Genomic DNA, 13,866 nt, shown 5'->3' on the forward strand with positions numbered 1-13,866 from the left:
AATTACTCGGGGTTTTTCATAATCAACAAAAAGGATTCTTTTACTCGTTGTAAACGATATTTGAACTATTTTAAAACTCTACAATCTTTGCTTCTTTCATTCTTATTACTTCTTCTTCTTTTTTTTTCTGTTTTTTCCAATACGATGATTATCGTAACGCTTATAAGGGCTTACCATTTATGAATTCGGATCACGTTCCTTTTCACGCGTGTGCGAAAAAGGAAACTTGATTTGTATCGCGGAGGAGTGTCGCAATTAAATCATTATAAAGTATTGCTACAGTGTATAATAACATTGGAAGAAAGTCAGCGGGCTGCTCTATAAACTTTCTATGCAATGTAGACAACGACTAAAACATGCTTGCCTTAGTAAAAATATATCCACCTGCCAATAATGAAACGTCATTTGTCATTTTGGTCTCACGTGACGGCGATTAGACTCGCTATTTTTTATTTTTTATTTATTTCCTTTTCCCAATTTCTCTAAATATTTTTCTTTCATCGCGGTTTAAATTACCTGAGAAATTTTATCGCTCAATCAGACGCCAGTGGTTTTTTTTACTCACCTCTTCCGTTAAGTCCATTTGTTTTCAACCACTGATAAGAAATACCCTCTAAACGCATCGCTTCATTTCAAACCGCGTTAATCGGTTGGAATACACAGAGATTTTTCACGGTCTCGCGGAGAATATACTTTTTTTTTTTTTCTTTCTAATTGCTTCTTCGGTTCTCTTGAGGTTCAGCTCCGCGGATTTTACTTCTCCATCGAGAAACAACAGCTGATCAGCTTTTTTTCCCTAATACCATTGATCCAAACGAAACGTGCGCGAATCGCGCTTTTCTACTCTCTACTTGTTGGAACTCGATCGAAATCGCTATTCGTTTTTATACTCACTCTTTTTTTCCATTTTTATTTTTTATTTATTTTTTTTAATTGTTTATCGTGCAACGAGAAACTTCTAATTAACTATCTCTCGAGTCGTTATTACACTGTACAAAACACGTGATATCAAGATAGATTATAAGGAAATGATTTCATTGGTCAATAATCTCTTTTAAATTCCGAAATAGACTTATATTTGTAGTGAAAAAAATTAAACAACTTTCATTTTTCCCATGTTTTTTCTTTTTTTTTACACATTAATCACAATTTTTGGCTCGTCAATTTTTGTAAATTTGTTCTTTGTAATCAAGTCTGCGAAACTGGGATTATAAATACTGTTAAATAAATGAATAAGTAAATTATAAATCGATCGTGTTTATCAGAGCGTACAGCCGTAAAGATCTCAAATCGATTTTGTCGATTATATTGTCTATACGTTTACTATTGTTGTTGTTATTATTATTGTGCATACAAGTTTAACCGTGCAAAACTTTAACCTAGAATATATATATATGAATAATACAATTTCAAATTTTATTATTCACTTAACTTTTATATGGATCGCGAATTTGCGGTTGTGAACAATGAAACGGCGGATCGCTTCATTGTAATAAACCCGGCTTATTGTTAATAGTGCAACCGACACTCCCAGGATATAATTATTTCTTATCATCGTCCCGCGTAATTAGTCGACGTGTATAATTAAAACCATTCAATGCCAGTTAATTAATTTGCTCGCAGTCTCATTTGTCACAGTGTTAAATCCATTAGCGAAGAATATTGTATTGATTATTCACGACTGATAAAAAAAAAAATATATTACAATATTTCTGGATCATTAAAATATTATTATTATTGTAAGTTTGCGGTTAATAGATTTGAGAAATTGTCCAATTTCTGTAGAAAGAGGGAAATAGAAAAAAAAAGTGGCGCAAGTTCGAATCGCGTTATTTGCTATTTTTTTTTTTTTTTTTGCTATCATTATTATTTATTCTATCTTACGATCATTTTTTATGCATTCGTTCGTTTCTATTTTGCGTCGCATAAATTTCTCTCAAGAGAATCTTGTGCATTGCGCAGCGTTTGTGGAGTGAAATAATTCACGAAAAATCGAGCAATCAAGTAGAGCACGACGAAACCGTAAGCAGGGACATTTGACGAATAGGTTGCATACCTTTATACTCTTATACCTGACCATAACCACGACCTGAAGTCACTGCGTTGCGAGTGAATCACGATTGTCTCGGATTTAACTGCAGGGAAAAAAACGTTACGATTACAGTTACGCGTGTACAAGGTGGGCCGGGTTAATTTTCTTGACCGTTAAAAAACACCACGTGAAATTAACTATTTCCTGTATTTCATTTTAATAAGACGAGAACAAAAAAAAAAGAAAAAAAAAAGCAGGGAAAATTGTCTAACAAATTGTAAAATTTTCCTCCAACTTTTTGGATATATTTTCCTAATCAAATTTTCTCTTTTTGCTAAATGAATTACCGAAGAGAAGTAAAGTGAAAAGAAAAAACAAACCATGAAATTATGTAAATTTTGCGATTATAATGTATATGACAGTTTTTTTTTTTTTTTGTCTATCCATCGAGAAGCGAAAAATAAAAAAGAAAAAATATTCGACTTTGATGTAGAGATTTTTTTCAAATTCATTACATGTATTCGATACACAGAACAAATTATTTTTATTCTTGTGTGTAATACATCATCTATAATGAAAAATGAAAGACTCGTGACGGTATTAATTTATCAATCGCGCAAAGATTTTTCGCGTGGGAAAAGTAAGAAAAAATTCGAGTTGAACGACGTATTTAGAAATTACGATTGTACCGTATCGGAAGGAATTGCGAGGACGAAATTGGAAACCGCGACTTGCAATTTCATGAAATTAGAGAGCGGGAACCGTGGCGAAGGAAAAGGAACTTCGCAGAATGCCGTCTTCCTTCTTCCTTGCATCCTTTTTCCCTGGTTCTATTAAAAAGTGTGGAATATAGGTATATTATATTATACCTATATTATTGTCGGCGTTGTTTTTTTATACACGGCGTGTCGACATTCAGAGCGAAACTTCTTCCATCGTCAGTCCTTATAATTATCCATTATATACACGTACACGCTGTTTATACCATAAAGATATTTCTCTTACAAACGACGACGTAACAATTTTTCACCACAAATATTCCCACCGTATTTGTCGCGCATTAAAAATTTATCTACCGCGCGTGATTGAAATTCTCACGAAATTAGGAAACAATTTTCGAGATACTTGCGAAAAGCGAGCAAAAGAAAAACAACAAAACGAACGGTCTCGCAATTGTTTCCTTTCGAAAGACTGTGTAAAAAAGAAAAACAATTTAATTCTACGGTGCAGTATTGAGAAAAAAAAAGTCTTCACCGTGCAATTATAATTCTGATATTTTTTTTTTCCCAAGATTTTCGTCAATTTAAGCGGCTATTAGTTTATACTGAAAAATGAAGAATAGAGGGAAATACGAAAGAGGTGGGAAAAGGAGAATCATTTTTGCATGTTGTGGGAGATTTGAAATAAAAAATTATTTCGTAGCAAAAAGTCACGTTCGTTAATTACGACATTATACCGTGAAAAAAATTTCTCCTCTGTTCTCTAAGACGGATACATATTATGCGGTGAAGATAAGAAGATAGCATTGTGTTCCGGAGGTATATTTAGCCTGTAGAAGCCATTTACCCTGTGTTTACACACTCCCACGGTGTTTGTACTCCACTTATTCGTGCGATGACATTCCACGCTGCTGTTGAATTTCTTATTTATTTCCTCTCTTTGCCTCTTCAAGCAAAACTTGTGCTAAAATTCGTCACCTTCGTCTATGCTACTTCCCCGACGAGGAAACCTCGATGATAATTATTTGCATTTGAAAGACGACGATAATTTGCACGCACGAAAAACGGCAATTATCATTGTCTTTTCGCTGTACAATTCCAACGTTTCTCCTTCGAATGTGCGAAGAATAATAAATTTCGCAGTGCTGGTGGTTCGCCCAGTTGCTATTTAGAAAAAAAAAAAAAATAAAAAATGTATATAAAACTTCAGTAGCAATTATTAAATAGCCTAAGTTTTTTTTTTTTTCTCTAATCGTTGATAGTCTAAATCCAGAATTTCGGCTAGATTCTGCAATAGCTTCGGCCGCCATTTTGAATTTATGGTGGAATTTTTCTTTGTGAAATAAATCACCCATTTTCAACTTTCGATCAAAAATGGTCGTAACTAAATTTTTAGGAAATTTAAATCTCTACAATTTTGATGGTAATAATTTTTTTCTCTACGATCGATATTTTCCGATTTAAACCGTAGATTCAAGATGGCGGATAAAGTTACTGCGGAATGTGATCGAAATCGTGGATTTAGACTTAAAAATTGCAGGTATTTAAAAATAGCAATTTAAAATTTACGTTCTACACATTCCGACTGGACTTACAAATTATCGCGTACCTAACCAGCAAGACTCGGCTCTAGAAACTAAGGCAAAAAATTGAAATCAACGGAGGAAAAGAAAGAAAAATATACAACGTGTGAACCGCGATCTGGATGTTAAAACCCGCTTTCTCAAGTGGGTCTAGGTCGTGGGATGAGGTCGACGCACGCCAAGAAACAGCCGTTCATAAGTAGACGACCCATATTATTTTTAGCCATAGAACGTACACCGGACTTAAATGTGGAAACAAGTCACGTCACGTCTGCGCCTGCAAATAGGCAACCGGACGTTACGATTTCGTTCGTGAGTTTGGCACACCTGGAAAAGCCGCGTAGCGCGGCAAGACCACCTAACCTCACATATTTTAAATAAAATATGTAATCCGATTATTAGGAAAGGTTGAATATTGTGAAAAATGTAAATTGTGAAATCCAGTAAATTTCGAACAGCTGAGTCGCGCTGAAATTTATTAATTTATTGATTTACTTAGAGCGATGATTAGATGTTGAATGTTTTCTGCAAAGTTTTGCAATCTGGTTCGATGAAAATCCCTATTTGTCTAATCATCACGCTAAACAAATCAATAAATTAATAAGTTTCATCGTCAACTCACCTTTACGAAACTTATTTGATTTCGCAGATTACACTTTTTACTATATGTGTATATTCAATACTTCCTAATAATCGTATTACGTATTTATTTTAAAAGTCTGAGGTTAGGTCGTCTTGCCGCGCTACGCGGCTTTCCAGTGTTGCCAACTCACGAACGAAATCGTAACGCCCGGTTGCCTACCTCTAGGCGCTGAGGTGGTTTGTTTCCACGGTTATGCCCGGTATGTCCTTGGTTGAAATTTCTAGTACTAAGAATTTTTAGGGAAATTGGGACATTTCGTATTATTTCGTACATAACTCTAACTATGCATAGTTCTTCGTAAAGAATTGTTAATTTTCTTTAAAAAAAATATGGCAGCTTTTAGATTTTTTACTGAAAAAAATACAAATTTTCATGAAAATCTACAAGCTTTTATCCGAAACAATGCATATTTACGAAATATCCCGATTTCCCTAAAAATTCGTAGAAAATTGTAGAAGAAATCATTTTCACCAAGGGTGGTTCGTATATCCGCACCTGCATCGCACCCTACACCATGGATCATTGCAATTTGCGTTACAGTGGCACTGAAAGCTTAAAGAGAGAATTATTTGTGTAAACAGTTTACGGCTAATTCTCGCAAAGCGGTCGAGTAAACGTTGTTCGGATTAACACACGTGATAATCTCTTGCGTAATCGATGTTAGTTTTTTCAAACAGAAAAAAACATCGCTATTTCTTAGCAGTAATTATTCTACTGTTACAAGTAGAAGCGTATTTGATCAATTTTTCAATCTTCTTACAGGAAGAATACATCGCTGAAAATATACGATGGACGGCGATCGACTATTTCAACAACGCGGTTGTCGTCGAACTTCTCGAAGGCAAAAGGCCACCGGGACTTTTCCTGGTCCTCGATGATGTCTGTGCTACTTTGCACGGCGGTAGTGCCGGAGCTGATGCAGATTTGCAAAAGGTACCTAAAACCTATATAACAATTGCGACTCGTTAATTATTTCCTTTTTGTATTCAATTTCATAGATTAACTTGTTATTTAAATTCATTGAGTACAGGTATATTTGGTTCGAATAGAAAGTTTCGCCAAGTTTCTTCGTTTTTTCTTTTTTTACTCCACTTGTTTTATTACAACTCTTTCTAGAAACAAGTTTTTATCGAGTTTTTACCCTCTATTGTTTCAGAAATTATCAGGATCAGCTCACGGTCACGCTCATTTTCAAAACACCGGTGATGGTTTTGCGGTTCTGCATTACGCTGGAATCGTGAGCTATTCGGTAGACGGATTTTGCGACAAGAATCGGGACGTTCTGTTTCCTGATCTAATTGAACTTATGAGAACCAGTACAAAGTGAGTATTATCATTATACATTTATATGATATACAGTCTGATTTGGTATTTTCATATAAAGAAACGGAAAAAGGAAACAATCGGGGCACAATTTTTTTTTTGTCCCGCAAATAGTAAATCTGAAACGAAAGTGCGAGATAGAAAAACAGAACGTACGTAATTTTGGGTAAGTTACATAACAAGCAATTGAATCTCACTGCAGATTTTGTGTTCAATGTAAATATATTACAATTCAATTTTTGCTCAAACGAAATAGGAAAAAAATTCTACTTGACTGTTGGTTTTAATTTGTCCGATACATGCGCACGTAAAAGTCGTTTCTTTTTCCTTTCGCTTTTTTTTATGTTTTTGTCAATTAATGCTTGACCGTGTTTTTCATAAATCCCAACAGTCCTCTGGTGAGAGAGCTTTTTCCACCGGATGTGAAAACGGCAGCGGACAAGACGAAGACGTTGAAAGCGCGACCTACGACAGCCGGAAGTAAGATTCGAAATCAGGCCAGTAGACTGGTCAGTCAGTTAATGAAATGCATGCCCCATTACATCCGATGCATAAAGCCGAACGAAACGAAAAGGCCCAGAGATTGGGACCAGCTGCGAGTGAGACACCAGGTAATTATCACCCGGAATCAGAATTTCGTCGACTGTAATTGAGCGATCAATTTAAAATATTTACAAAGTGATTTTAGCTCGTGTTTTTGATTTCAGAATAGAATCTTACAAATTATGATATCAAGCCAGTAGCAATACAAGGGGGGTTCTACACGCAGATTCCTGTTACTGACACTTACCGACATCCTCCCCAGACTCAAACCCGTTTCCGCGATGACGTCACAGTCTGCCGTACCGACTTGAGGTCAAAAACGGGCAACCTTAGCGACAGTTGTATCGGTCGACGGTAAAAATCGCGGAAAAGGGTTTGAGTCTGGGGAAGATGTCGATAAGTGTCGGTAACAGAAATCTGCGTGTAGAACCCCCCTTGTATTGCTACTCAAGCCTTTTCGCAGAAAGGACTAGAGTACTTTTTGTTCTTTATATAGAAAGTAGTTCAAGTAAATTTTTTAAATCCTCCGATACAACATGTTAAAACAAGTTCGATCGTCAAAACTGAACAGTTTTTTTTTGAATAAATTCTCCACTCAATTCCAGGTCGAGTATCTTGGTCTGAAGGAGAATATCCGAGTTCGCAGAGCTGGATTCGCCTACCGAAGACCGTTTGTCAAATTTCTTCACAGGTATGCCATACTCACAAAAGAAACGTGGCCAAGTTGGCATGGCGACCAGAAACAGGGCGTCGAACATATCCTGGCAAGCGTCAGGATGGACAGGGGCCAGTACCAGCTCGGAAAAACTAAACTCTTCATTAAGGCGCCTGAGAGTGTGAGTGTGCACTACGATGACCATTTTTCAAGCGCTTTGTGACTTTGAAATATCAGTTCATAGACTTCGGTGATCATATTTGACCAGTGTTGTACGTTATGTAGACCATTTAATCTTGGATGATAATCAGATTAGATAAATTCATCTAATCTTTCATGTTATTATAGAGAAATTGCGAGTTTGGTTCATCTTTTATCTTCAGATGAATTTATACTTGAATAAACTGATTTTAATTTAGATAATAATAATGATATTCAGTATCTTTGACAACACTGCTGAGTTGATTGATTGCGCGGAGGGTTTCTTTTCTGCATAGTCCAAAAAAGCGTAATTTTAACCAGTATTAAACGACGAGATTTAATCCATAGTTGTTCATGCTGGAGGAGACAAGAGATCGGAAGTACAACGCGTACGCAAGAGTGATACAAAAGGCGTTCAAAAAGTACTTTGCCAGGAAGCGACAGAACAAGCAGAAGCAGGAAGCTGCCTCTCTTCTGTTCGGTCATAAGCAGAGGCGACGAGCTAGTTTGAACAGAAACTTTGTCGGCGACTACATTGGCCTGGATAGCAAACCACAAACCATGTCGTTGATCGGCAGACGAGAGAAGGTCGGCTTTGCTGAGATCGTCAAAAAGTACGACAGGCGGTTCAAGGTACGATCATTGGTTCGTTTAAACTGGAAACCAAGCGAAACCTTGACTTTGATCACTTAATTCTTCCTCAACAATCTTTGTCTTGGGTTCAAACGTTTATGTTTATTTATTCACGATTTCAGCCGTGTAGAAGAGATTTGATACTTACGGGAAAGTGTCTTTTCCTCATTGGTAGAGAGCAGATCAAGAAAGGACTCGATAAAGGTCGATGGGTCGAAGTTATCAAGCGTAAACTACCGCTCGACCAAATCACCCACGTCAGCCTCAGTACTCTCCAGGTTTGCGCACTTATATATTATTTCAGATTTTTCTTTTTACTATTCTGAGCCTTGAAATAGACGACAATCATTTCTTTCATTGCAAGCAATTTCTATTATGAAATGAAATGTATTCTAAAAAACCTTGCTAATACCTCTGAATGTTTCTATTAATATTGTTTTTACTAAGATTATATACGCTTATCAATTTATTTGGTGGACAATAATTGCACCCAGTATCCGATCATTGTTGAAGAACATTTTGGGAAAAATTGTGATCAAGTTCGTGTATATTACTAAGTCGAGGCGATAAGATCTGAACTAGGTTCTCACATAGTAATTTGTCAAATTGATCACTGCTTAATGCGACTTATCACTCTTCTTCAATTTAATCTTCATACCGTGAGTCGCTTATCTGATAATAATACTTCTTTCAGGATGGATTTTTAATTATACACACCAGAGATGACTACGCCAGTCTACTTGAGCTGGTATTCAAGACTGAATTCCTGTCGGTGTTGAGTAAAAATTACGTCACCGAGACTGGACATAATTTAAACATCAGGTTTAACAACAAGTAAGGATTTATTTATTGTAATTTTTTTCTATACCGAAAAACGGAAAAGAACAGTTGAATAAGTAGTAAAAGAAATACAGCAGTAAAAATTTCTCGGCCTAGAAATCATCACTGATCAATTTCTCTGTGCTATCTATTACAGTTTAGAGTTTAAAGTGAAAAAAGAAGGATGGGGCGGTGGCGGCACCAGGCAAATAAAGTTCACTGAGAGTTACACCGGCGATAAGGAAATATTGAAGCCCAGTGGTAAAGTCTTGAACGTTGGTGTCGGGCCTGGATTGCCTAGCACAACCAGTGAGTACTTTGAGATTTTATGTGCGTGAAAAAAAACTATCAATTGTCCGAGTACTGAAACAGCTTGACCAATTTCGAAATACTTGCAGAACCAAATTCAAATACAACGTCTGCCATGCCAACTACTCGGCCAACAAATCATGCCAGACCGACGGCAAATAGACCCAGGGCGGAACTTCCTATCTCGAATTCATCTGTGAGGCAAATCTCATCCGTAACTCCGACACGACCCTCTAATGCTCCGAGTCGAATTGCCCCGGTACCTCAGCAGAGCAGACCTTGTCTGCCTCCGAATCGACCCAATTTGCAGCCGAGCAGAGCGGCTCATCCCAAAACGAGGACGGAAAATCCCAAGAAACTTGTCACTACTGGCATACCGATGATGGGGATGTTTTTGAACACAGGTGGTGCTCCGAAAGGTACCGAAAGATCAAACTTTTTGTACGATACGAAACTATGGTACACTGATGCATACTTTGCGTTCAATTTGGTAGTAATATATTCGTTTCGTTGGCGCATCGCGCAAATCGATTCTCTGGGAATCATTATAGATTCATTTTTGATAATATGATATATACATTGAAACTTTAATTTGAGGATGTTCAGCTCCACTTTTGAAACTTTCGATTCATGATTTCTTTGTTTCGATAGTTTGTCGATAAGATTAATTATAGATTAATTTCTCGTTGAGAGATCTGAAATGTGAGTTTTATGTACAGGGTTGATTCGAGCACCGCCGCCTCCGACAAGTCCAGCGCCACCGAATCAGCCAACGGTGCACAGTGCTTTCCGATTGCCGAATGTGAGCAATGGGAACAGTCAAAGGGAAGCAGGCAGTTCTGCATCCCCTCAAAGAGCACCCATCAGTGAAGCTGTCGGTGCAAGACCAAACCCGAGGATGGCGCAGAGAGCACTTCCAGCCACCCCAAATATGCCTGCGCCTAAACCACCTACTCCTAGTTTACCCAAAGTCAAAGCTCTCTACGATTACAGTCCGCAGGATTTGGATGAACTTGGATTTCAAGAAGGAGCCATCATTGAGGTGATAAAAGAACGTGAGTAGCGATCATTGGTTGTTTTGCCTCTTTCGACTACTTGCAGTCCAATTTAACTCAGTGTCACTTAATTTTTTAATACTAAAAACAGTCGAGAAGTAGAAAAATCAACGCAAAATTTGATGGGTAAAACTGATTTTAACGTACTGTTATAAACAAAAGTTTTGCTATTGATTTTGTTGCTACGAAGTCCATTGCCCCGATTATTACGACTCTATCTACTGAGCTAAGTAAAAGAGTAATAATTGCTGAGTTAAAAAAGTGACGTTGGCGGTTGTGTCCTTTTCTTTTCCTTCCATAATTTCGGAATGATAATAAATTTTTTCACTTTTTCACTTCAGATCAAGGCGGATGGTGGTTGGGTAGACTGAATGGTAAACAGGGATTATTCCCCTCAAACTACGTAGAGAAGATTAGGAGTAATTAAAGCTGCGCGTCTATAAGACTCGCATGTAGACTGACCGGTTGTATAAAATTATAATGTTAAAAAGGAAACGTGGAGTCTGATTTCATAGACTCGTGCTACTTTGAATATAGATATATTTATTGTATGTAAATACATAGTATGATGTATATTATGAGATAAGTCAACTATTTGATCGAGTATTCCAGGATAAACATCTTTCACATGTACCACATGTTTATAATTATAACCCAAATCACTGCCATGGTAAAAAGAATTTTTATTAAATCGGAGCTCTGTGCTCGGTGGATGAATTTTCTTTCATTCCATTTTGAATGGCGTGAAATAGCGGTGTAGGCGTATTTTCTAAACAAACCTTGAGTGCCTCTTGATGAATGAACTCTTTCCAATTTAGTTTCCTTCAGAATCTTGGAAGAATGAATTTAGTAAATAATTTTCGTTTACTGGATAGTTTGATATCTATGATAGTTTCCTCGTTTGACAATTCTCCGAGGGTAGTAGGATCGTTTCAGATATGCATATTATTCCAAATATTGTATAATGGCGCTGTGTAGCAGCGCAGTACGTTATAGGAACTGCTTTTAAGTTTGAGGAAAATTAAGATTATAAGCAATTAATTTATACTTACCTAGATAATGATTCCAAAGATAGCTAAATTATTCCACCCAAATCATTTTTACCACTTTTTCAAATTACTGTAGCGGTGTGCCATCGTCTTATTCTGATTCAGATCGTGATTTACCGTTACCAATTTCCACAGCATGGTTCTGTGTAGTTCGTTCGACCTTATTACGACGATTGGTAATTGAATCTTACAAAAATAGAGATTTATTATTAATAATTAATTATATTAGATAAGTTTGCGTGAATAGAACGATTTACATGTATTTACCTTGTAGTGTCTTTCTGGAAAGTTACCTGTGTACTGATTTATTCCATAGTTATAATCAATATTAAATTTAGTACATTGTCGTATGATGCGCCAATGCCAACACCAAATGTAAATATTGTTATGCAAATTGAGTATTTCACGAATTACAAGATGCGCATGTGCTATTTAATAAATGTGGAGTTGATAACAGATGAATGAAATATATTATTCCTACCTCATTAATTTCTCAAATTGTACGGTTTGTTGACGACGAAATTAACTTAATATCTGTACTTGCGCAAGATGGAAGAATCGTAATAATCGAGTGAACATGATCTCTCGGAGGAGAATGTTGTATTCTTCTGGAATTGTTTCTGAATACAGAGGGGTAAACCATCTATTTGTTTGCGATATTTCGAATTGGAAACTTTTTCGACTCTGATCCGATTTTTGAGGGTCTTTTCTCGTAACGGGTGATTGAATATTCACGGAAAAGCGACAGACTGGATGAGAATTTTTATTTCTTCTTTGGATTCCTCTTCTTTCATTGAGTGATGGGCTTTACTTTCTGTGAAAATGCAGCGGATATCCTTTAAACTTCTTGCTGGCAACTTCTAATTCGCGATTCACGACGGATGAGGACCACCTGCAGTCGTTTTCTCTCGGAAATTAACATCAATATAACATTTAAATCACTTGATTCAATTATTTTTCAACACCGAGAAATGGCATCATAATAGGGCCATGAAAAATTTATTCCAGTACTATTGGAAATCGCAAAAATTTCCACCAAAATGAAAAAGGGTTAGCCTAACTTTTTATTCATTTTTCGACCGAAAATTTTTGGTCTCAGATTCGATTTGTACGACCCTTTCCTGACTAATTGGACCCTCAGGAACTCAGAAAACGCGGCGAACGGAGCGTGGGATCAACGGGAGGGAAGATACCAGGAAAAAGGCACCTGCAGAAAAATGTCGAAAACACAGGTTATCGTTTTTTGGTTGTAACTATCGATGCTTTGATCGCAGCGTATCGGGACTGCGCCCAATCGATTCCTCTCGCAAAATTACGTCGGAATCGTGCCACAATTGATTTATTCCAGCACTTTTCAAAATCGCGAAAATTTTTGCAAAAAATGCGAAGGGGTTAGCCTTACTTTTTCTTCATTTTTCGACAAAAAATTTTGAATCTCAGATTCGTTTCGTATGACTCTTACCTGATTAATTGGACCCCCAGGAACTCAGAAAACGCAGCAAAAAGAGCGTGGGATCAACAGGAGAGGAATTACGAAGGAAAATGCACCTGCTGAAAAATGTCGAAAACACGGGTTCTCGTTTTTTGGCTGTAACTTTTGATTCATTGATCGCAGCGTATTGAGACTGCGCCCAATCGATTTCTTTTGCAAAATTACGTCGGAATCGTGCCACAATTGATTTATTCCAGCACTTTTCAAAATCGCGAAAATTTTTGCAAAAAATGCAAAGGGGTTAGCCTTACTTTTTCTTCATTTTTCGACCAAAAATTTTGGGTCTCAGATTCGTTTCGTATGACTCTTACCTGACTAATTGGACCCCCAGGAACTCAGAAAACGCAGCGAAAAGAGCGTGGGATCAACAGGAGAGGAATTACGAAGGAAAATGCACCTGCTGAAAAATGTCGAAAACGCGGGTTCTCGTTTTTTGGCTGTAACTTTCGATTCATTGATCGCAGCGTATTGGGACTGCGCCCAATCGATTTCTTTTGCAAAATCACGTCGGGGTCGTGCTTCAATTGATTTATTTCAGCACTTTTCGAAATCGCGAAAATTTTTGCAAAAAATGCAAAGGGGTTAGCCTTACTTTTTCTTCATTTTTCGACCAAAAATTTTGGGTCTCAGATTCGTTTCGTATGACTCTTACCTGACTAATTGGACCCCCAGGAACTCAGAAAACGCAGCGAAAAGAGCGTGGGATCAACAGGAGAGGAATTACGAAGGAAAATGCACCTGCTGAAAAATGTCGAAAACGCGGGTTCTCGTTTTTTGGCTGTAACTTTCGATTCATTGATCGCAGCGTAT

The 13,866-nt window shown here is 37.1% G+C and overlaps 1 protein-coding gene across 1 annotated transcript in view; it reads left to right on the forward strand.

Annotated features, from left to right (window-relative positions):
• LOC107225377 (unconventional myosin-Ie) overlaps nt 1-12,020 on the forward strand; it is a 48,822-nt gene extending 36,802 nt beyond the window's left edge. The window contains exons 11-21 of the mRNA XM_015665825.2: nt 5,740-5,910; nt 6,134-6,300; nt 6,692-6,911; nt 7,449-7,679; nt 8,048-8,332; nt 8,455-8,610; nt 9,027-9,166; nt 9,309-9,460; nt 9,550-9,879; nt 10,180-10,515; nt 10,857-12,020. Coding sequence (XP_015521311.1) covers nt 5,740-5,910; nt 6,134-6,300; nt 6,692-6,911; nt 7,449-7,679; nt 8,048-8,332; nt 8,455-8,610; nt 9,027-9,166; nt 9,309-9,460; nt 9,550-9,879; nt 10,180-10,515; nt 10,857-10,942 — 2,274 coding nt within the window. The 3' untranslated portion in view covers nt 10,943-12,020. The remainder of the gene's footprint in view (nt 1-5,739; nt 5,911-6,133; nt 6,301-6,691; nt 6,912-7,448; nt 7,680-8,047; nt 8,333-8,454; nt 8,611-9,026; nt 9,167-9,308; nt 9,461-9,549; nt 9,880-10,179; nt 10,516-10,856) is intronic.
• The last annotated feature ends 1,846 nt before the right edge of the window (nt 12,021-13,866 follow it).

Source organism: Neodiprion lecontei, chromosome 7, assembly GCF_021901455.1.
Source record: "Neodiprion lecontei isolate iyNeoLeco1 chromosome 7, iyNeoLeco1.1, whole genome shotgun sequence".
Taxonomy (NCBI): Eukaryota; Metazoa; Arthropoda; class Insecta; order Hymenoptera; family Diprionidae; genus Neodiprion; species Neodiprion lecontei.